General features: G+C 37.6%; 1 protein-coding gene across 1 annotated transcript; it reads left to right on the top strand.

Annotated features, from left to right (window-relative positions):
* Window positions 1-3,184: 3,184 nt before the first annotated feature.
* Window positions 3,185-3,763, top strand: LOC105100406 (large ribosomal subunit protein eL29-like). The gene is given in 1 exon segment (XM_064490865.1): window positions 3,185-3,763. A coding segment is annotated over 1 exon segment (456 nt). The 5' UTR covers window positions 3,185-3,199; the 3' UTR covers window positions 3,656-3,763.
* Window positions 3,764-22,293: the final 18,530 nt, after the last annotated feature.

Raw genomic sequence — 22,293 nt, 5'->3', positions numbered from 1 at the left:
ATGGGGACTCATGAGAAAGCACTAAACCCAGTCAGAGCTATGTCATAATAGAATTCTTGCAGGGAGTGACATTTAAATTGAGATTGGAAAAATAAGTACAATGTATCCAGATTAAAGTGAGATTGACTGATTGTAATATAGACCATGATAAATATAATAAATACTGCTGTATGTTACATACTAATATTGTTGAGAGTAAATCCTAAGAGTTCTCATTACAAAGAAAGGTTTTTCCTTTCTTTAATTTTGTACCTACATGAGATGATGGATGTTCACTAACTTACTGTGATAATCATTTCATGATGTGTGTAAGTCAAATCATTATGCTGTACACCTTGACCTTAAACAGTGTTATATGTCAATTATATCTCAATAAAACTGAAAGAAAAAAATAAAAGTAGAGAACATATTTTGGGGAGAGAGAATAGTCCTTACAAAGGCCTAGATATGAAAGAGCCCAAGTTGAGTGTAGCTGAAGTGTAGAGCAGGAGGAGAGTGAAGTATGTGATAAAACTGGTGAGGAAGGATTTGGAAGCCATATCAAGGATTTTGGACTTTACACCACTGTGAAGTGGAGACTTTTAAAAAGACGAGTTGTGTTGGTTCTTCTCTGTTTCCCTCACCTGCAGATCCACCCTTTGCCTTGTTCCTGCCCTGGAAACCTGATCCCCACATGGTCCATCAGCCAGTTTCTTTGTCCTATTGGCTTCTGGTTCAGTTCGGCCAGTGAGTTGTCTATGCCTTGTGCCCTCTTGCTTCATTACTGTATCTCTGACAGTGGGTATATCTCTCCTGGACCACAGGTCCTGCCAGGCAGCCTCTTTGTGGCTCTAGTTTTCACTGAGTAACTATTTTTTGCTCCTTCAGGCCTTAAAGATGGGTATGACTTGCTCTGTTTCTAGTCTCCTTAATTCTGCCTACACCTCAGTAAGCAGCCCTTTTATCAAAGCTTTTCATTTGAACCATCTCAATTAAGTCTATTTCCTTTTGGGAACCTGAGTAATGTAGGAATTATTAGATCATATTTCTGTTTTATGAAGATCCCTTTGGCAGCTTTATGGAAAACAGGTAAGAGGATGGCAAGACTGGCTTCAAGGAGACCAGTAAAGAAGTTGTCCTGGAGGTAAGAGAGGACGATGGCTTGGGCTAAGGTTGCAAAACTACAGATTGGGAGTGAGGAGTCATGCTCCTCGCCAAAATCCTACTTAGGACTTTTCAGGTCCTACAATAGGCAATTACAAAGGCTTTACTGGGCAGGCCTCATAGGGAAAAGCTTCCTTCCCACACTAGACGTGGTACACAGTGAATGCACTGCAGTGTCTAAAGGAATTTGCAGCCATTCTCTTACACACATCTGCATTCCTAGTCCAGGCGTCTCCATTTGGAGGTCTCCTTATCAGGGAAGCTGGAAGACACTTTTCCCACTCTGACACAGTACTTAGTACTTTTCACTCCTAGCCCTTCTCCCTCTTCCTCCCCTTTGGCCCCATAGTTCATAAAATTGTAGGAGCCTTTGGTCTGGGACTCCCTCAACAGTGTCAACTCCACCCACTCACCATTCCATGGCAGAAAACAGAAAGGAGGGAGTCGACACTGTCTGCTTTTACTTTCTTCCTTGTACTACTGCATTTAAGTGATTAAAGACTTGATTGTTACTTCCATTTTGGTTCATTATTAATCAGCTGCTCCAATATCTGACAGCTCAGCTTTCCAGCTCAGTGGAGCTCCTGACAGAGAGGAGCATATGGAGTCGAGATATTTGGGAGATAGAGTTGATAGGTTTGGTGATTGATTAGATTCAGGGTTGGGTGGATGGAGAGCAGTGAGCGAAAACAAGATGTCAAGGAAGCTGCCTAGTTTTCTTACTTGAGAAACTGAGTGGATGTTGCTGCCATTCACTGGAACATGAAACAAGAAGCAGGAGCAGAGCAGCAGAGAGATATTTCCATTTGGGGCCTGTGGGTCATCCAAGTCCAATGTGCAGAAGAGAGTCAGATATGCGAAGAGGAATTTAGGAGAGAGGTCTGGACTGTGACACAGATTTGAGAGTTGTTGATCTATAAAGTGTAACTGTAGCTACGGACATGGATAAAATGGCCCTGGGAGAATGTATAGCATGAGACTAAGACCTCCAGTGGTCTCTTCTTAAAGTTGAATTCTTGGGATTTTCTAGATAATTCTCTAGTGATATATTTTTCTATGACGCTATCTAAACGCTTCTTAAATTTACTGAATAAAATAGAGATAGCAGAGAGTAATGGAGAACCAGATTTAGAGTGAGCCCCATCATTCCTACTCTCCTCTGGCCTCCACAGTACCCTCCCTGCCCCCTTACCTCCAAACCGTTTCCCTGCTCCTCCTTCTAAGGGAGCTGGAGGATGATAGACCCAATCAAGTCTCCTCTTCTGTTACCTTTCCATGGAATCACCCAATCCTGACCTCCCTGCATTTTGGTCCTCCCCAAAGAGCAAAGGAAAAGCCAAAATTTAGAGTTCAAATAAAAAAAAAAAAAAGGAAGAATTCAACCATTAGAGTTTTTCTGTATCTGAAAACAGGGATAATAATAGCATTACTTCATAACATTCTGTATCAAATGAGATAAATTAAAGTGCTTGTGACAGAGCTTGGAACTTTGTAGATACTTAGTAAATGTGCACACCTTTCCTCCAAACTCTTTATCCCCCAGAACTGTTAAGAATCTAAAGAGTTGATTAAAGCACATGGTTAATGGCAAAGCTGTTCCTAAATGAAAGCAGCTGTCATCACAATAGCAGGTAATATACTTCTTGGAATAATGTGTTCTGTAAATTTACATCAATTGTGTAAATGATTATTTCTTTTGGATCACAAATTATGTCTTCTAATCAGCAAAGGGTACCACCTGGAAACCAAACCTGACTAAGCCCCTTTCTCAAGGAGGAAACATCATACTTCTGAGTAAAACTGCACAATAATTTCTTGAAACTTTTTAATTTTCTTTTTTCATTTTCTATTCGCAAGCTGAACCAAGCAGAAGGCTAAATTCCTAAGTATCCAGAAATACAGAAGTCACTGTGTGTACTTCATTCTGAAAGTATTAAATTAAATCAATCTGATAAAGATGGGGATTTCCTGATTTTCACTATGTTTACATTAAAACATCCTTGCTCTTTCTCTTCTGGTCCCAGGCGATTCGGGATCTCCCGGCTCCGGTGCAGGTATGGCCAAATCGAAGAACCACACCACACACAACTAGTCCCAAAAATGGCACAGAAACGGCATCAAAAAACCCCGATCACAACGATACGAATCTCTTAAGGGGGTAGACCCCAAGTTCCTGAGGAACATGCGCTTTGCCAAGAAGCACAACAAGAAGGGCCTGAAGAAGATGCAGGCCAACAACGCCAAAGCCATGAGTGCACGTGCTGAGGCTATCAAGGTTCTTGTAAAGCCCAAGGAGGTTAAGCCCAAGATTCCAAAGGGCAACAGCCACAAGCTCAGTCGACTTGCCTACATTGCTCACCCCAAGCTCGGGAAACGTGCTCATGCTTGCATCACCAAGGGTCTCAGGCTCTGTCGGCCAAAGACCAAGGACAAGGCTCAGACTAAGGCCACAGCTTCAGCTGCAGCTGAGGCTCCCAAAGGCCCCCAGACCCCCACAAAGGCTCCAGAGTAGAGGCTTTCATCTATTGACGTGAGGAAATAAGGACTAGTGTGACCCCTGGGCTGCTGTCTGCATGGGGCTCATGTCTACCTGTGCTGTTTGTACAAATAAACCTGAGGCAGGAAAAAAAATCCTTTAGTTTTGCCTAAAATATTCTTTTGAAACAATGACCTGGCAAGATGCCTGAATAGATTTTCTGATCTCTCTTCCATCTCCTATGCCCTCATATGAAAGGCTGCACAGATCCCACAGCTCTATGAAAAGAACACAAGTTTTGGAATTAGGCAGACCTGGGCTCAAATATGAGCTTCACTACTAACCAGGTATTTGACCTTGGATCAGTCACTTAAGCTCTCTGAGCCTTAATTTTTCTACCTGTATAATGAGAATTTCACTGGCGTTCTGGTGTCAATTAAATGAAATAATATGTATAAAGCTCCAAGTACACAGTACATACCCAATAAACAGCAGTCATATTTATTATGCAGGTTAAACAGACAGAAGAATGGAGTGGGCACAGAAAATGTTCCCTGGGAGGAAGAAAGAAAGGAAAGAAGGAGTAGACAGGGTGGAAAGAGAATGTCATGGCTTTTTATTCACTTCTCAGGTAAGTTGGAAGGGACAGTGAGGATAGGAGGGTTACTTGGACACTGTCCTGGATGAACAGGTTATCCAGAAAGGCTCATCAAGTCAAAGAAGAGAGGTGAAAGTTCATTAAAACTTCTGTTCGCTTTCAAACAAAAATTCCTAAGGAAAAAAAATTTATTTAGAGATGGGCAATTCTCAGGGAGGTGGAATGAATACCATTATCCCAGAGGAAACTATAATGAACTCAGGATGGAGAGAGAACACTAGAGTAAATACCTGGTAATGGGGATTGCAAGGGTAGCTGGTTTTATTTGCTTCTATGTTTGTTTGGTTTATATTCTGCCCCAAAACCATGTCCATATCTTTGATAGCTCCCTATTTCACTTTGGGGAAATTGCCTTTCCCAATGAAGTTGCTATCCTTTCTAGATTGAGCAACTTAATTCTCTTTCCTTAAACTTTGAATCTTCAGTAGAGATTTAAAAATGAAAAAATGGATAGAGTGAATTTCTCCAAGCAGGAGTGCCTTGCAGAGCCCCTACCCTCACCCTATCCCCATCAGTTCCTGTTTCCCAGATCCAGTTGTTTCCTAAACCAGATTTTCCAGGTTTCCCTTCAATTCTGTTAGTTACCCATTATCCTTCCACTGAATCCACTTTCTGCTTAAGTACATAAGAGATGGGAATCCAGTTGCTCAGGGATGGCACTGAATCACGACAGTTTATAAGAAAAAGAGGCCTCTAAAACTAAGCAGATAATGGGAATCAGTACTATGATATCACTCCTTGGGAAAGCTGATTTTCATTTTCCTCTCTGCCCTTCAGCGTGCTCTATGTTGCTGGAGATCTACAAATTAGATTTTCTAGGTTTCCTTGCCAGGTAGTTTCCAGTGAGACTCCACCAAAGGCAGGTCCTAGGGAAAGACTAGGCAAGAGGAAGGGAGAAGACATCTTTTCCATTTTCTGCCTTTGGATCTATCAGTGGCAACAGGCAACCATAAGCTCCAGAAGTTCTGGCAAGGAGTCCAGTAGGATTAATGGGACTGTGGGCCCCTAAGTGCTTGCAGCTTTAGTAAAAGTGCAAATTCTCAGCTTTTTAAAAGCTGAGCAGCTGCTTCAACAGTATCAACAGCTGCAGTAATACAACTCCTGTGAGCTTTGGGATTTTCACTTACCCACTTTGGCCCCTTTGGGTTTTATTCTATTTGAAATGCCTAGATTAATTCAACTTTTCTGACTGGGCATTGACTGACAAATGAATGACCTAATATTAATGTTTTGGTGGGAATGTTAACACATGAATAGAATCAGCAAGGTGTAGTGCAGTCAGACAAACCTGTGTTTAAACCTGGCTCCCCAGGTGTCATCTTGGGCAAGTAACTTAACTTAAACATACCTCAGTTTCCTTACCTGGAAAATAGAGATGATGCAATTCCTCATAGGGGCAGTATATAGATTAAATGATATAATTTATGTACTTGACACTTAGAAGGCACTCAATAAATTTTAGTTTCCTGTCTATCTTTTGACACTCACCTAAGCATGGTTTGGGTACATGAACATAGAGACAATCCAGAAATTTTTGCTTTAGACAAGCTTATCTCAACAACTAAGTTACAACAGAAATGGACTATAAAAGGAAGTCAGAAATGGAGGGAAAACTAAGTAGTTGCTGACAGGAAATGTTAAGTGAGATTTCCAGAAAAGATGTTTTCAGAAGAGAAATATGAAATCTAAACCCTCACTTTATAACAACCTAATTCAAATCATAAATATAGGCCTGTATTCAGAAAAATGATGTTCTCACATAAGCATGGGAATTATACAGTCATCTGGCAGAGCAAAATTGGCTGCTAATCCTACTATGGATATTTTTTAAATCTCATTTGGAAAATGGAACCAATTATTTTTCACCTATCTGTATAGAAACTTCACATTTCTTATCATTTAGTATGAGTCATCGTGGATCTTAACAGAGAAATATGCCTTTTCACACAGGGCCCCCTTTAGCCCTTTGGAGCACTAGCTCTCTAGAGTGGAGTATTTGAAGTAAATCCAAAAAAGATAAATAAAAATGACTAAGAGATCATCACAGGGAACTCATGAGGAATATTAGGGATTAAAGATGCTTAGGCTTGAATAGAAATATAGGATACTAATATTGGATGATGCTTTAAAGATCTTCACCTTCAGTCTTACTTTTGGATGAGGCCAGAAGAGAAGGGACCTGCTCCTAGGTCAGACATAGATTTGAAAGCAGAAATGTAACCAACCAGGTTTCCTATATCTGTGCTATCTTTCCTTGTCTTCTGGAATGGCTGTGGCCAGAGTCTTTAAGGATTGGTTGGAGGATAATCACAGTTATTCACATTCTCAGGGCCTGCAGGCATTAGAATTTTTTTTTAAACTATCAATCAGGAAAGCTCAGCCTCTCTCAGGGAGAGCACTGGCTGGCGACTCCCTGCAGGGTCACTGTGACCAGGTACAGTAGCTCCAGGAGAAGGACAGGCACCGTACAGTGCCATCTGGGCCAACTGTACATCATCATTGTACCTTGTTAACTTTTTAAAGCATGATTCCTTTTACTTCTTTGATAATACCTTTATTGAAGTATTTTTCTTCTAAGTCCATTTGGGTACTCTCACAGGAAGTTTTTATTACCTGCTATTTTTCCTATATATCACATTTTCCTGTTCCTTTGCATATTTCCACTGTTTTTGTTGTTGAAAACTGGAAATTTTAGATCATACATTGCAGTAATTCTGCATACTGACCCCCTCCCTGAGCTTGTTATTATTGTTGTTTATTTATTTAATGATTTGGCTGGACTATTTTAATGAAATCTTTGATATTGCTCCTGAGAAGGCCCAGCCTTGGGCATGTGCATAGTCTCCCGGGGATGACAGTAATTTTAGCAGGACCCTTTCTCTCTTTTTCTGTCCTCTCTGTTAAGCTGTATTATTTGATATTACACTCAGCTATTAGGTTTAATTACTTGCAAGTTGATTACTCCATTGTTTTCGACAATGCCCTGTTGCATAACTTGCTCCACAGTCTGATTCAGTTAAATTCAGAACTCTTAGCAGAAGTATTCTTTGAGTCCCTTCTATGAGGCTTGTTCTAACACCAGAAAGGCTCTTATTAGCTGTCTCTTTTCCTGGTTCTATCTAGTAGACAACTTGGCCTACAGTTTAGTTGTTGTTTTCATAGAATTATTTTCTTCCTTTTAATGCTTACCACCAAAATCTCCATTGTTTTCAAGAGCGCTCTTAGGGTTGAACTTCTCAATTTTCTCTTCCAGATAGAGTCAGTTCTCTTGGGAAGAACTTTGGAACTCTTTTATTATGGCCTGCCTCTTCCTCTGGACAAAATCTCTGCACCTCTGCTCCAGAGCTGGGGGGCAGAAACAGTGGCCCCTTCTCTTAGAGTAACATTTTGGCTTTATGAGCAGAGTGCTGAGTACTGGTGGCAGCTTCTGGTCTTAACAGTTTGCCCCTCCAAATTTGGAACCCTCCACTCTACAAGTGAGCTGTGGTGAGGGTATTCAGGGCCCTAGTATTGTCAGCCTGCCATGCCTATGAATGGGAGGCTAGGTGGAGCAAAGGAGACTCCAACTTCTTGGCCACACTCTCCTGGAATTTGGTTCCTGCAAAACAAAGCTAAAAAGGATGAAGAACCCTGGCAACACGCCCCTCTCAGGGAAATACCAAAGCCCAGGGAAGTGGAGGGAGAGGGAGTCTGTTTTCTTATCCACATCTACCTGGTGTGAGCTTCCATTATGCTAAGCTGTGACATGGGGTCAGGAGGAGGATGGGGCAGATCATGGCTCAAGCTCCACAGACTCTCAGTGTTCTCATCAAGATCTAGATTTTCTTGAATACATTTTTCTTTATTTGCACTATGCCCTTAGGCACTTTCCAGACACTTTAATTTTTAAGAATATAGTAATTTTCACCAGTTATATTTGTTCCACTGGGGAACGTTTCACACTACCATTCCAGAAGCCTAGACACTAAATTTTTAAAGGCATAATGGAGCTAGTGGAGATCTAGAGAATGTCAACAAAAATGATGATTAAGATGACAGAAATTTCTATACTAAAAAAAGAGACTTTCTCATTAAGAAACAAAAAGCTTGAGAAGAGAAACAATTGATGCTTATGAAGGACTCTGAAGTACTTGAAAAAACAGAAGCAAGTGGATGAGAACTTTTATACCTTTTCATACCCAAATATGCCAGCTTACTTTTCATCTGTGCCATATATTCTGTCTACCTTTTAAAAAAATAATGGATATAAGTTTAAATCCTCCATGTGTGCATTAGATCCTATAACCTTGAGCCTGCTCAGAGACTCTGATGTTGTGATTACCCTTTCTCTGACCGGCATCATCATGGTCCCTCTCTCTACTCTCTAATTCACATCAACATAAAAACTGTTGCAATATCTCCCATAATATCCTTCCTTAGGTCTAGATTATCACCATCCCACACCCCAGCTACCATCTTCTTTTCAGCAAAACTCTTTAAAAGAGTTGTTTTTTCTAATGATCTCTGCATTTCACCTATTGTTCTCTCTTGAAGGCTTTAGTCTCCATCCTCCCATTAAGGTAGCTCTTGCCAAGATAACCATTATCTCCAGATTGCCAAAACCAATGGGAAGTGCTTAGTCCTATTCTCTCTTAACTTCTTAGCAGAGTTTGACACAATTACAACATTTGAAACACGTTCTCCATTTAGCTTTCAAGACATCACGCTTTCCTGGATTTCCTCTTGCCTCATTTATGACTCCTTCTTGTCTCAGTTGTTGAATTCTCTAACTCTTTCCAATCCTTAAACATTGGAATGCCTCAGGTTTGATCTTCAGATCTCTATTTTTCTCAGTCTACATTCCCTTCTATTATGGACTGAATGTTTGTATTTCCCCCAAAATTATATGTTGAAGCCCTCTACCCTAGTGTGATGGCACTTGGACATGAGCCCTTAGGAATAACTAGGGTTAGATAAGGTCATGAGGGTGGCGTCATGGTCTGATGGTATTAGGGCCCTTGTAAGAAGAAATACCAGAGAACTTGTGTTTTCTGTATCTTCATGCATGCACAAAAAGGTCATGTGAGAATACAGCAAGGTGAAAGCAACTAACAAGCCAAAAGAAGAGGCCTCAGAATGAGACATAACTTGCCAGAACCTTGCTCTTGGACTTCTCAATGTTCAGAAATAAATTTCTTTGAGAAATAAATTTCTGTTTTTTAAACTATCCAGTCTACTGTATTTTGCTATGCCAGCCTAGGAAGACTTAGACACACCCTTGTCAAGTCCCATAGTTTTCCATTTAGTAATGAAAAAAACATTTATATGCCAAACTTCAAACTTATATATCGAGCAGCATACTTGCATCTCCACTGAATATGTCTAGCAAATATCTTACATTTAAGGTAGCTCTACATGAACTCTTAATTCTTTCCACCCAACAACTTGCTTTCTACCTGTTCTTCTGTATCTCAGTAACTGACACCTCTTCTCCCTCTTGGAATGCTCAAAATCTTGGAATTATCATTGCTGCCCCACTTTCTCTCACATTTCACCTACAAGTTTTAGAAAATCTTGCTGCTTTTATCTTCAAAATATACCCCAAATCAAAGTACTGTCACACTTTGGTCTAAGTCATTATCATCACTTGCCTCAGCTGAACTATTTTTTCAACCTCTTGTCAACCCTTTATGTCTTTTCTCTATACAGCAGCAAGAATTTTGTTAAAAAACATATCATACAATGTCATTTGACTATTGAATATTCTCTAATAGATCTTCATCACACATAAAATAAAACTCATAGTCCTCATAGTCCTTAACATGGCCTACAGAGTCCTACATATCCTGGTCTCTTGCATCCTCTCTGATCTTCTCTTTTATCCCTCTTCTCATGCACTGGCCTTCAGACACACTGCTTTTATTACTCTTCCTTGGATAAGTCTGATGTTGCTTCAAGGTCTCTACATCTGCTGTTCTCTCTATCTGGAGTTCTTTTCCCAGAGGCAGATTTTCCCCTCATTTTATTCAAATCTTTGTTCAAATGTTACTTACCTAAAGAAGCCTTTCCTGATCACTCTCTAAGACAGCAGACCCTGACATGCTCTGTGCTCTTATTCAGTTTTATTTTTCTTCATAGCACAACCTAATATTATACCATATATCTATTTATTTGCCTATTTTTTCTTACCTGACTAAAATATAAGCTCTCCAGGGTGAGGGTCTTTTTCTGCCATTTTTTGCTGCTGCATTATCTGTGTATAGACTACTGCTTGCCACTTCAGAGGTGTTCAATAAATATTTGTTGATTGAATGAATACATTGAGTTATAAAAAAGAACAGAGGCAATTACAATTTGTCATTTTTTTTTCCAGAGAAGGGGCATTTTCTTTAAGCAATATACAGAGATACTAATGTTTCCAAAGTAATTTTTGGATCTTTGAATATTCAATATTGAGAGCATGAGGAAAGAAATTATGAAAATTATGCTTGTTAATTAATTAATTCAACAGATACTTATTGAGTGCCTATTCTGTGCCAGGCACTGTTCTAAGTATTCAGGATAAAATAATGAACAAAACATACAAAAAACTTTGCACTCATGATTAGGACAATGAGGAACAAACAAGATCAATTAGTAAATTATACAATAAAGAAAAGAGTGACAGCCAAAGGGGGAAAAGGGAAAGAAACCCTATAGGTTAAACACTATAGAATAAACATAGGTTATACTATAGGTTAGACAAGATTCACCAGTAGATCAATTGTAAAGAAAATGAAGAAATTGGGAGGAGGGGGGAACAATACATTAAAAATACTTTAAAACATGACTAAACTTTGGCACCTAGAGATTCACACTTGGAAGATAAAACTAAAAAAGTACAAGAGATTGTCAGTTAAAAAAAAGAAAAAATATAAAAGAATGACTGCTACAAAGGTCAGTGTTGTTAACTATGGGAGGAGTGACAGGCTTGTGACAGAATGGAATACATGGAAGGGCTTCTGAGGTGAAAGACAGGATTCTGTTTCCTGACCTGGAAGGTGGTTACAAGTGTACTCACCTTACAATGGTTCATTAACCTATATACTTATTTTGGATTGTTTTCTGTATCTATATTTTATTTTACAATAAAAGATTAACAAAAGAGCAATAAAAGAAAGAAAAGAACCACTCCCAATAAGGCCAACTGACAAACCAATCCTCTTTTTGTAGATAACAACTATCAACGCTCAACAAAATATAAAAACAAATCCCGGAACAAACGGTGAACAAAAGAAGTAGGCAGATACTGAGAAGAGCCAACACTTGGCATAGGGGAACAAAGGTCAAGTTTCCATTTTGTTAGCGTGGCTTTTAGCCACGTGGGGTGGCTAAAGCTGTGTTAGAAAATCGTAGTTTTACTGGTTTAAAAATCAGAGAAGAGAGTTTGAGTTTGGGGCACCACATTCACTGGAAAGTCAGAGAGGAAATCCCCTCAAAAAGAAAGCCAAAAAGTGGAGGTCCCAAATTCTGGGTATAAAATTTGCCCAAATCTCTGGATAACCCTTGAAAATGCATACTGGGGAAAGACTCAAAGCAGGTGTTTCAGGTGAGGCCAAAAGAACTGAACTAAAATTTGAGCTACACCCATTGCAGAGGAACAGTTAACTACGTTTCTAAAAATCAATATTCATCAGAGGGATATTCAGATTCAAGAGCTTTTAGAGCATATCATTCACAATATTAAAGACGTAATTCAAAATTAAACAACATTCAAAGAATCAGGAAAATATGGTAAATTTGTAAGAAAAAATATCAACAGAAAACAATCTAGGATGACCCAGATATTGGAATTAGCAGACAATTATTTTAAAGCTTATATTAAAACTACGCTTGGTGATATTCAGGGAAATATACTCACAATTAATGAAAAAAAAGGAAATTTCAGAAGAAAAGAGTCTTTTTAAAAAGCCCAACTCGAAATTTTCAAACTGGAAAACAAAATAACTGAAGTAAAAATTCATTGGACGGGCTTAAGAATAGAATGGAATGACAGAATAAAGAAGCAATAAATTTGAAAACAGATCAATAGAAATTATTCAATATGAAGAACATAGAGAAAAAAATTATTTAACAGAGGCTTATGGGGTAACATCAAAAGTTCGAATATGTATGTAACTGGATACTGAAAGGAGATGACAGAGTTCATCGAGAGGGGAAAAATGGCTAAAATTCCCTCAAATTTTGCATAAGACATACATTTACAAATTTAAGAAGCTTAATGAAGCCTATAAAGGATAAATAAGTAGGAAAAAATGCTCCTGTTTATATCACAGTCAAGTCAATAAAAATGAAAAATACTTGAAAGCAATCAGAGAAAAATAACACATTGCATACAAGGAAACAACAATGCAAAGGACAACAGCTGCTTTCTCATAAGAAACAATGGGGGCCAGAAGACAGCAAAATGATATCTTTAAAATACTACAGGAGAAATTTGTTAACTCAGAACTTTATATTCAATTAAAATATCTGTCATGAATGAAGGTAAAGTAAGATTCTCAGATAAAAGAAAACTAAGAGGATTCATCACTACCACATCTGCAGCACAAAGAATAGTGTTGAAGTAAGTTTTTCAATCTCAAGAGAAAACCAAATGGAAATTCAGATCTTCAGGAAGGAATGAAAGATCCTTGTAAATAGTAACTATGTATATAAATATAAAAGACTATTTTCCCCTTAATTTTTTATAAATTCACTTAAGTACTTGAAGCAAAAATTATAAAATTGTATTACAAGGCTTATAATGTTACAGAAACGACAGGCCAGCCAAGAAACAAGCACCACTTGGAGGGTTGGAGTACTCAGATTTATTACACTGGCGGGCTCAGAGGGGCTTCTGCTCCAAAGCTCTGAGCACTTCCAAGACATGTGCATAAGGTTTTATAGGGTTAATTACAAACTTGGGGCATTCGGCCAATAGGCATGGAACAGCTTTAGCAGCATCATTATCACAAAAGTAGAGGCAGGGAGGCAGCAAACCAACATTTCAAGGCCAGATATGTCTCTCTGAAAATCCAGCTGGCTAGCAAAAAACAAACAAACAAACAAAAACATGAGCAGGGAATCAGCAAACTGACACTTACTAACAGATTTACGAGTTAGCCCAGCCCAGCTTTTCCTTCACAATAATATATGTAGATGTAATGCACATGACAACTATAGCACAAGGGGATAGCAAATGGACCTATACACTTGTAAGACTTCCTCATTTTAAAAAATTCTATTTTATGGTTCTTTTGGGGGAGTAATTAGGTTCATTTACTTATTTTAATTATTTTTTTGAATGGAGGGACTGGGGACTGAACCCAGGACCTCATACATGCTAAGCATGTGATCTACCACTGAGCTATATCCTCCCCAAAGCAGACTATTATAAATTATGGACATGAACTGTAATCCCTAGAAAAGCCAATAAAAACACACACAAAAAGTACAGCCAAAACGTCAGTAGGTAAATTAAAATAGAATTCTAAGATATATTCAAATAATCCAAAAGAAGGTAGAAAAGAGGGAAGAGAGAAATTAAAAAAGTAAAAAGTGTCAAAGTGAAACAAATTGTAAAATGATAGACATGAATCCAATCATATCAATAATGACATTAGGTGTTAAAAGACTAAAGATTCAAATTAAAAGTCAGAGACTGTCAAAATGGATTAAAAAGAAAAATCCAACTATATGCTGTCTAAAGAGATGTACTTTAAATATAAAGACACAGATAAGTTGAAAGTAAATGGATAAAACAGACATTATCATATAAACAGTAAGAATAAAAAGACTAGTGGAGAGGGTATATAGCTCAGTGGTAGAGCTCACGCCTAGCATGCACGAGGTCCTGGCTTCAATACCCAGTACCTCCATTAAAAATAAATAAATAAACCTAGTTACCTCCCCCCCAGAAAAAGATTAAAAATCTATTAATATTAAATAAACTATACTTCAAGACTAAGATAGTGTGAGAGAAAAGAGGAGCATTTCAAAATAATAAATTAAGAGAAAACAATAATGAATGGGTATGTATGTAATAACAGTCTCTAAATACATGATGACAGAATTGACAGAATTAAAGAAAGAAATAGACAATTTCAAAGTATGGTTATAAATTTTACACCCCTTTCTCAGCAACTGATAGAACAACAAGACAAAAAATTTTGTGAAGACATAAAAGATCTAAACAACACTAAACAACACTATAAGCCACCTTGTGCTAATTTACATGTAGAGAACACTAGGTGAGATGGTGACTTGGACCAGGTAAGAACAGTGAAGTGGTGTCACATGATCAAATTCTAGATATATTTTAAAGGCTGACTTGGGAAAGTCACTTAACATCTCAAAATATTGGTTATAAATCAGTAAAATGAGGATAAACAGTATTAACTTCATTGAGTTATTGTGGAATTAAATAAGACAGTACATACAAATATGCTATGCTATATAAATTATGAGATAGTACATATAAGGTGCATAGCACAGTGCATGACTCAGAGTAAGCAATAAGTACTCTTAGCAATTAGTTGTACTACTACAATTGTGGAAATCATTCATTTGGAAAATACTTATTGAGCCCTCCTAAGGGCCAGAGCCTAAGTTAGGCACAGAGAATATATATTTGAATATAATTAGCTTTACATCTTATAAATGAAGTGGAAACCAAACATTGCACTTTATTTCCATACCAATGGGAGCAGGAATGTCCAGCTGCGATAACAATGGAACATAGAAACCATCACATTTTGTTGAAATCTCTGTCAGGAGGACACATCTGTGATACCCTGCATTTTACTACTCCCACAATTTCATCCGTGAGATCCTACACAGAGTCAGATTACCCAACAATAGCTTTAAATCAGGGGAAATCTGAGGAAAAGATTAAGTGATAACTGATACAGAGTTTTAGGGTTGAACTTCAGATTTTTCTGTCCTTATTGAACTCAGGGTATTTGGCTTCTATTGTCTGTTACTGAAGGAATGTTGACCTTTAAACAGTCCTGGCTTCTACAGAATTAGAAGAGAATAAGAACTCTAAGAGCTGGAGATTCAAGATGGAGCATTTATAGTAAATATTTGAGTAGCACACAGTTCTGGTTAAGAAATATTTGACAATGGGGAAAGAGGCTTTTCAAATTAATTTTTCAGATACACTAATCCCAGAGGATCTGGGTTGGAAGAGGGATAGGAAAATTGTGTGATATGATCTGTGAAATAAGTGGGTAAGAAATAAGTGTTTCTATGTGCACTGGGTCAACACCTACATCTTTATTACATCTTCCATGGGCATAGAGAATACAAAGAAAAATGAGGCCACACAGTGGTTTCCTTCAGGAGGTGGTGTCAGTCTGGGAGAACACCCAGTGACACAGGGATCATGCCACCAGCCCCAACTCAGGCTATATTCCTGTCCTTCCGAGAGACGACTGTCAAGGGCAAAAGACTAAAGAAGGGGTGAAGGAGGATTAATAAAATAGTTGCACTTAGGCTAACAGATTGCTTATTCTTATGCTTGCCCTTAAAACGGTCAACTGACCTGACTGACCATTTGCTACTCACAGTTTCAGGCCCACTGTTAAAACTAAAGCTATTGATCTTACTGTTTCTACTTTATTCCAGTAATCTAAAGCTATAATCATGCTTGGTTTCTGAGTCAATCTCCAGGAAGAAGGTCACAGGATTTTAACCTTAGAAAATAGCCTGAATTACCAAGAAGACCACAGCTTGAGTGCTTAGGAGATAAAGAGATCTAACCGCTGGCCTCTATAGAATTGGTCGCCTGGAAGCATCATGACACCATTCTGTCTTCTGATGAGAAAATGATTCTGTTGATTGCTATGCTTTATCATTTGAGCTCTGGCTATATAACCACCCCACCCCATCCCCAAGGTAGGTTCACAGTTTTGAAGGTACCAGCCTGCTGTGAGCCCCCTTTGCCCTGCAAAGCAATAAAATTGCCTCTTTTCTTCTAAGCTCCAAGACCCTGTCACTGGGTTATTTGGCTCGTCAGGGACGGGGGCCGATCTTTCGGCAACAGGAGCTCTCCTGGTCTTTGGGCTGGGTGCCTTCTGAGTGCCCCTCAGACCCATTCTACCTGCTATGTAACCACAGAGGCTAACTTTGAAGACTGCCCCACTTGGCTCCATTGCCCTGAAGCTTCTGGTGAGCTTTCAGTGAGTGCTGCTGCATAGCCAACAACTTCAGATTGTTATAACAAATGCCTGTCTCAGTCTCATGTTAAACAAGGACTGATCTAAAAATCTATTGCCAAATATGAGAGCATGTAGATTTACTGCTAAATTTTCTTCTAAAACTTTTATGGTTTTAGTCCTTATATTTAGGCCTTTGATCCATTTTTATGTATTTTGTATATTATGTGAGGAAGCAGTCCAATTTCATTCTTTTCAAGGTGAATATCCAATGTCCCAACATAATCTGTGAAAAAGACTATTCCTTTCCCCATTGAATGGCCTCAACACCCTTGTCAAAAATCATTTGAATATATATGCAAGGGATTATTTCTAGGCTTTCTGTTCTATTCCATTGCTCTGTCTGTCTCTATTCCAGTACCACACTATTTTGTACTAAGTAGCTTTGTACTAAGTTTTGAAATCAGGAAGTGTGAGCCTTTCACTCACACAACAATTTTGTTGTTCCTTCTCTAGATTGTTTTGACTATTCTGGTTCTCTTACAACTCTATACAAATTTAGAATCAGTTTGTCATTTCTACAAAGAAGCTAGCTAGAATTCTGATAGAGATTGTGTAAACCCTGTAGATCAATTTGGGGAGTATGCCCTTTTTAACATTAAGAGCCTTGATTCATAAACACAGAATGTCTTTCCATTCATTTATGTCTTTAATTGTTTTCAACATTTATGCCAAGATATGCCAATGTGGCACATTGATTATTATGAACTAAAGAAACCTGAGAAACAACCAGTACAAGAACATTCTGACTCTCCTTTGTTCCTCTGAAAGCCGGAAACAGTGCTTCCATTGAAGGGGGATTAATAAAATGGCCACTTTTAGGCTAACAGATTGCTTATTCTTATGCTTGCCCTTAAAATGGTCAACTGACCTGACTGACTGGTTGCTACTCACAGCTCCAGGCCCGTTGTTAAAATAAAGCTATTAATTTTAGTGTTTCTGCTTTATTTCAGTAATCAAAATAAACATATTTGGTTTCTGAGTTGTTCTCCAGGGAGGAGGTCACAGAACTGTAACCTTACAAAATAGACTAAATACCAAGAAGACCACACCTTGGGCACTTACGAGATGAAGAGATCAAAAAATTGAAAAAATAACTGCTAGCTCCTACAGAACTAGTCATCTGTAGTCATCCTGATGCCACTCTAAGTCTTATCATTGAGAAAATGATTCTGTTGATTGTTTATTGTTTGAGCTATGGCTATATAATCACCCTGCCCCATCCCCAGGGTGGGTTCACTGTTTTGAAGGCACTAGCCTGCTGTGAGTCCCCTTTGCCTGGCAAAGTAATAAGCTGTCTCTTTCCTAAGTTCCAAGACCCTGTCTTGGGACGGGGGCTGATATTTTAGCATCACCATGGGAAAGTATCCTCTCTATGCTGAAAGTATGGAAGGCATTCTTTTTACTGGAGATAGGAAATTCAAGGCTGAGAAAGCTGTATAAACATAATTTGTTATTTCTTCATTATTTTGCTACTCCAAGCAAAAACCATTGTTTTGTCAAATCTTCACAAATAATTGATTCTTTGTCTGAAAATGTATATTGACAGCCTGCTTTGGTCACTTCTTAGGTCCCATTACTATGGGGCCTCTATACAAATGAAATTTGTGTGTTTTTCTCCTGTTAAGCTGTCTTATGTCAATTTGATCATTAGGCCAGCCAAAGCAACCTAGACGAGTGGAGGAAAATTCTTCCTCCCCAACAACTGCTTTCTCTGCATCTCATAAGTTTGAGTATGTTTCATTTTCATTCATTTCAAATTATCTTCTAATTTCACTTGTAATTTCTTCTACCCATTAGTTGCTTAAGAGTATGTTAATTTCCCCACATTTGTGAATTTTCCAGTTTTCCTTCTGTTATTAGTTTTATTCCATTGTTCTCACAGAAGAAAATTTGGATGATTTAAATCTTTTAAAATTAATTAAAACTTGTTTTGTGGCCTAGTATGTCTCTCTCCTAGAGAATGTTCCATGTATACTTGAGAAAAAATGTATTCTGCTGTTGGTGGGTGGAGTGTTCTATAGCTGTCTGTTAGGGCTAGTTGGTTTATACTGTTGTTCAAGCCCTACATTTCCTCACTGATCTTCTATCTGGTTGCTCTACCCATTATTGAAAGTAAGGTACTGAAGTCTCTATTACTGTTGAATTTTCTATTTCTCCCTTAAATTCTGTCAGTTTTTGCTTCATATATTTTGGGGCTCTGTTGTTTGATGTGTATTTGTTTATAACTGTTAATATTTTTTTGATGGATTGACCCTTTAATCAATACATAATGCCTTTGTCTCCTGTAACATTTTTTTGTCCTAAAGTCTATTTCATATGATATGAGCACAGCCACACCAGTAAACTTTTGGTTAGTTATCTGCATGGAATATCTTTTGCCATCCTTTTACTTTCAACCTATTTGTGACCTTAGATCTACAGTGAGTCTCTCATAGACAGAATATAATTGGACCATGCCAATCTCTGCCTTTGCAATGGAGAATCTAATCAATTTACATAAAGTACTCATAAGGAAGTACTCCTGCCATTTTGCTGTTTGTTTTCTATGTCTTACTTCTTTTTTGTTCTCCTTTTTCTCCATTACTGCCTTCTTTTTTGATTGATTTTTTTCTAATATACCATTTTGATTCCCTCTTTTTCTGTGTATTTTTGTTTTCTTCTTAGTGGTTACCCCTGAGGATTACAATAAAATTTAACTTTATAATAATCAAATTTGATTATTAATATCAACTTATTTTCACTAGTATACAAAACTTTTCTCCTTTATAGTTCCATCCTCTTCTTTTATGACAGTTTTGTCACAAATTAAACGTTTTTACCTTGTGTTCCCACCTATGTAGATATATAATTATTGTTTTAGGCATTTTGCTTTTAAATTATATAGAAAAAAGAGGAGTTACAAATAAAAAATATAACAATATCAGCTTTTATGTTTACTCATGTAGCTACCTTTTAACATTGTTCTTTATTTTTTTCATATGGATTCAAGATACTGTCTAGTCTCCTATCATTGCAGACTAAAGGACTTACTTTAGCATTTCTTTTGCAGGGCAGATCTACTAGTGATCATCTGTTTTTGTATATCTGGGAATGTCTTAATTTCCTCTTCATTTTTGAAGGATGACTTTGCCACATGTAGAAATTTTTGGTTGACAGTTTTTTTCTTTTAGCACTTTAGATATATCATCTTACTGCTTTCTGACCTCCATAGTTTCTGAAGAGAAATTAACTGTTAATCTTACTGAGGATACTTATACATGATAAGAAACTTCTCTCCTACTGCTTTCAAAATTCTCTGCCTTTAGCTTTTGACTGTTTAGCTATAATGTCTCAGTGTGAATCTCTGAGTTGATCCGAGATCTTGCTTGAATTTCCCTGAGTATCTTGAGATGCCTTTCATCAAACTTATGTTTTTAACCATTATTTTTTCAAATATTCTCTGTCCTTTTCTCTTTCTTCTTTCAAGATTCCCATTATGCATATGTTGGTATGCTTCATAGTGTCCCACAGGTTTCTTAATCACTGTTCATTATTCTTCATTCTTTTTTCTGTCTGCTTCTCAGACCGGACAATCTCAATTGACCTAATCACTGATTCTTGTTAATACTCACATTTGCTATTGAACTCCTCTAGTGAATTTTTCATTTTAGTTATTTTTTTTTCAACTGCAGAATTTCTACTTAGTTACTTTTTATCATTTCTTTCTCTACTGATAGTCTATTTGGTGAGACATCACTCTCCTAGTTTCGTTTTTCTCTTTTAATATATTTAAGATAGTTAATTTAAAGTCTTTGTATGATAAATCCCATGTCTGCTTTTCCTCAAGGATGGTTCCTGACAACTTCTTTTTATCCTGTGAATGGGCTATACTTGATTGTTTTTTTCCATGCCTAACAACTTGTGCTGAAAACTGGACATGTTGAAAATTGTAAAATAGCAAATCTGGAAATTCAATTCTTCCCATTCCCAAGCTTGTTGTGGGCTGTTGTTGTCTGCTTTGTGAGTTTCCTAAAGTATTTTCTACAGTCTGTATTCTTTGTTGCGGGTGACCACTGAAGTCTGTGTTCCATTAGCTTAGTGGTCAGCTAGTGTTATGACAGTGATTTCCTTAAACAACTATAGCCAAAATTAGAAGAAAGAACGAAAAAGAAAAGAATTACTCTCCCAGTTTTTGTAGATTGGTTCTGTGTTGTGGCATGACTTCAATGATGCCAAGTAATTTATAACTCTACCTTAGCCTTCACTTCATGCTAGCATGGAGCGTGAAGGTCAGCCACAGGTGAAAGTATAGGGTCTCCTCAGGCCTGTTCTGAACGTGCATCCAGCCTTGGGGGTATAAGCATTGCCTTCCTGATTCCCCAGTATACATGGGAACTTTTAAAAACCTTTATCCTCCCATGTATCTCCTTTCTCAACTTCTTCTTTCCAGGCCTTTTTATGTGTATATTGCTTATTCTGTTTTATCCCTTGTCCGAAGCAGCTGCAGCCAATACTTTTACCTTTAAATGCTTTTGACAAAACTTCTCAGGAAGCTACCCAAGCCCTGGGAATATTTCAAATCAAATAAAACAAAGGAAAGCCCTTGCAGCAGTCCTGTAGGGAGCACACAACCACAATTCTTTGAGAATAAGGTCCATCTTGCTCCCTCTTGCACTAGTACCTGCACCAGGGGTTCAGGCTGTCATCTTCATGGGCTGTCATTGATCTGGGGGATGAAGGATGGCAAGTAGGCAACTTAAAATGCCACAGCACTCTCTTACTGCAATACATCAGTTTCTTTCTTCATTAAGCCTTCCATGGTTGTTGAAAGTTTTTACTAAATTAAAGAGTAATGTGAAACTTGACTTTAACAATTTTCGCCAGCTTATTAGTTGCTTTTGTGAAGGGACAGAGCCCTATAATTCACTATTCTGCGATATTAATAGTGACATTGGTGGAAATAGTTCTGCAACTTACTTAATGGACAAGAATACATTTAATTTTGTAAATGTTCTATGTGCGCTTGAAAAGAGTACGTGCTCTCCACCCTTAGATAAAATGCAATTTATATATCCATTTGACCTAGCTCCTTGATTGTGTCACCCCAAATAATTGCTCAGATATAGGTATTCAATCTCTCACTAGAATGATAGATATGTGTATTTCTCCCTGTAGTTTTGTTCATTTTCGATTTATGTACTTTAGACTGTAACATGTTTTCGTTAGTTTAGATACATTTTTTTCCCAGTGAACTGAATGATCTGTCATATTTGTAATCTTTATCTTTAGATATACTTTCCACCTAAAAGTATAAGATGAATGAAGCAATATCAGCTTTCTATTGATTAGTATTTGCCAGCATATATTTTTCTATACTTTAATTTCAATTTATAGATTTTGTATATGTTTCTTAAAAACAGCATATAGATGGATCTTTTCTTTTCAAGTCTAAAAATAGTTGTTCTTTGACTGGAGCATTTAATTCATGTAATGAAATTATTGATATATTTGGGTTGAAATACTCTATTTTTGTCTTTTCTCTTTGTCTTCCCTTTCCTATGTTTTGTTCTCTCTTCTTTCTTGATTTGTATTGTATGGACAATTTTGTTCTCTCTCCAGTCTTGATTTCGACTGTATAGAAAACTATTTTTTCCTCATTCTATTTCTCCTCATTCTATTTTTCCTTCCCCAATAGTTTGGAGTTAGTTATGTGCCTGATATCTATTATTCTGAAAATCCTCCTGGAAAATGTAATAGGCGTGCTTAATGTATTTGAGCCTAAATTCAGCAATATTTTTATCCCCCTTTGGACAAAT

This window comes from Camelus dromedarius, chromosome 10 (genome assembly GCF_036321535.1).
Source record: "Camelus dromedarius isolate mCamDro1 chromosome 10, mCamDro1.pat, whole genome shotgun sequence".
Taxonomy (NCBI): Eukaryota; Metazoa; Chordata; class Mammalia; order Artiodactyla; family Camelidae; genus Camelus; species Camelus dromedarius.
Note: the sequence above shows the minus strand (reverse complement) of the source record. Positions and strands in the feature narration are given on the sequence as shown.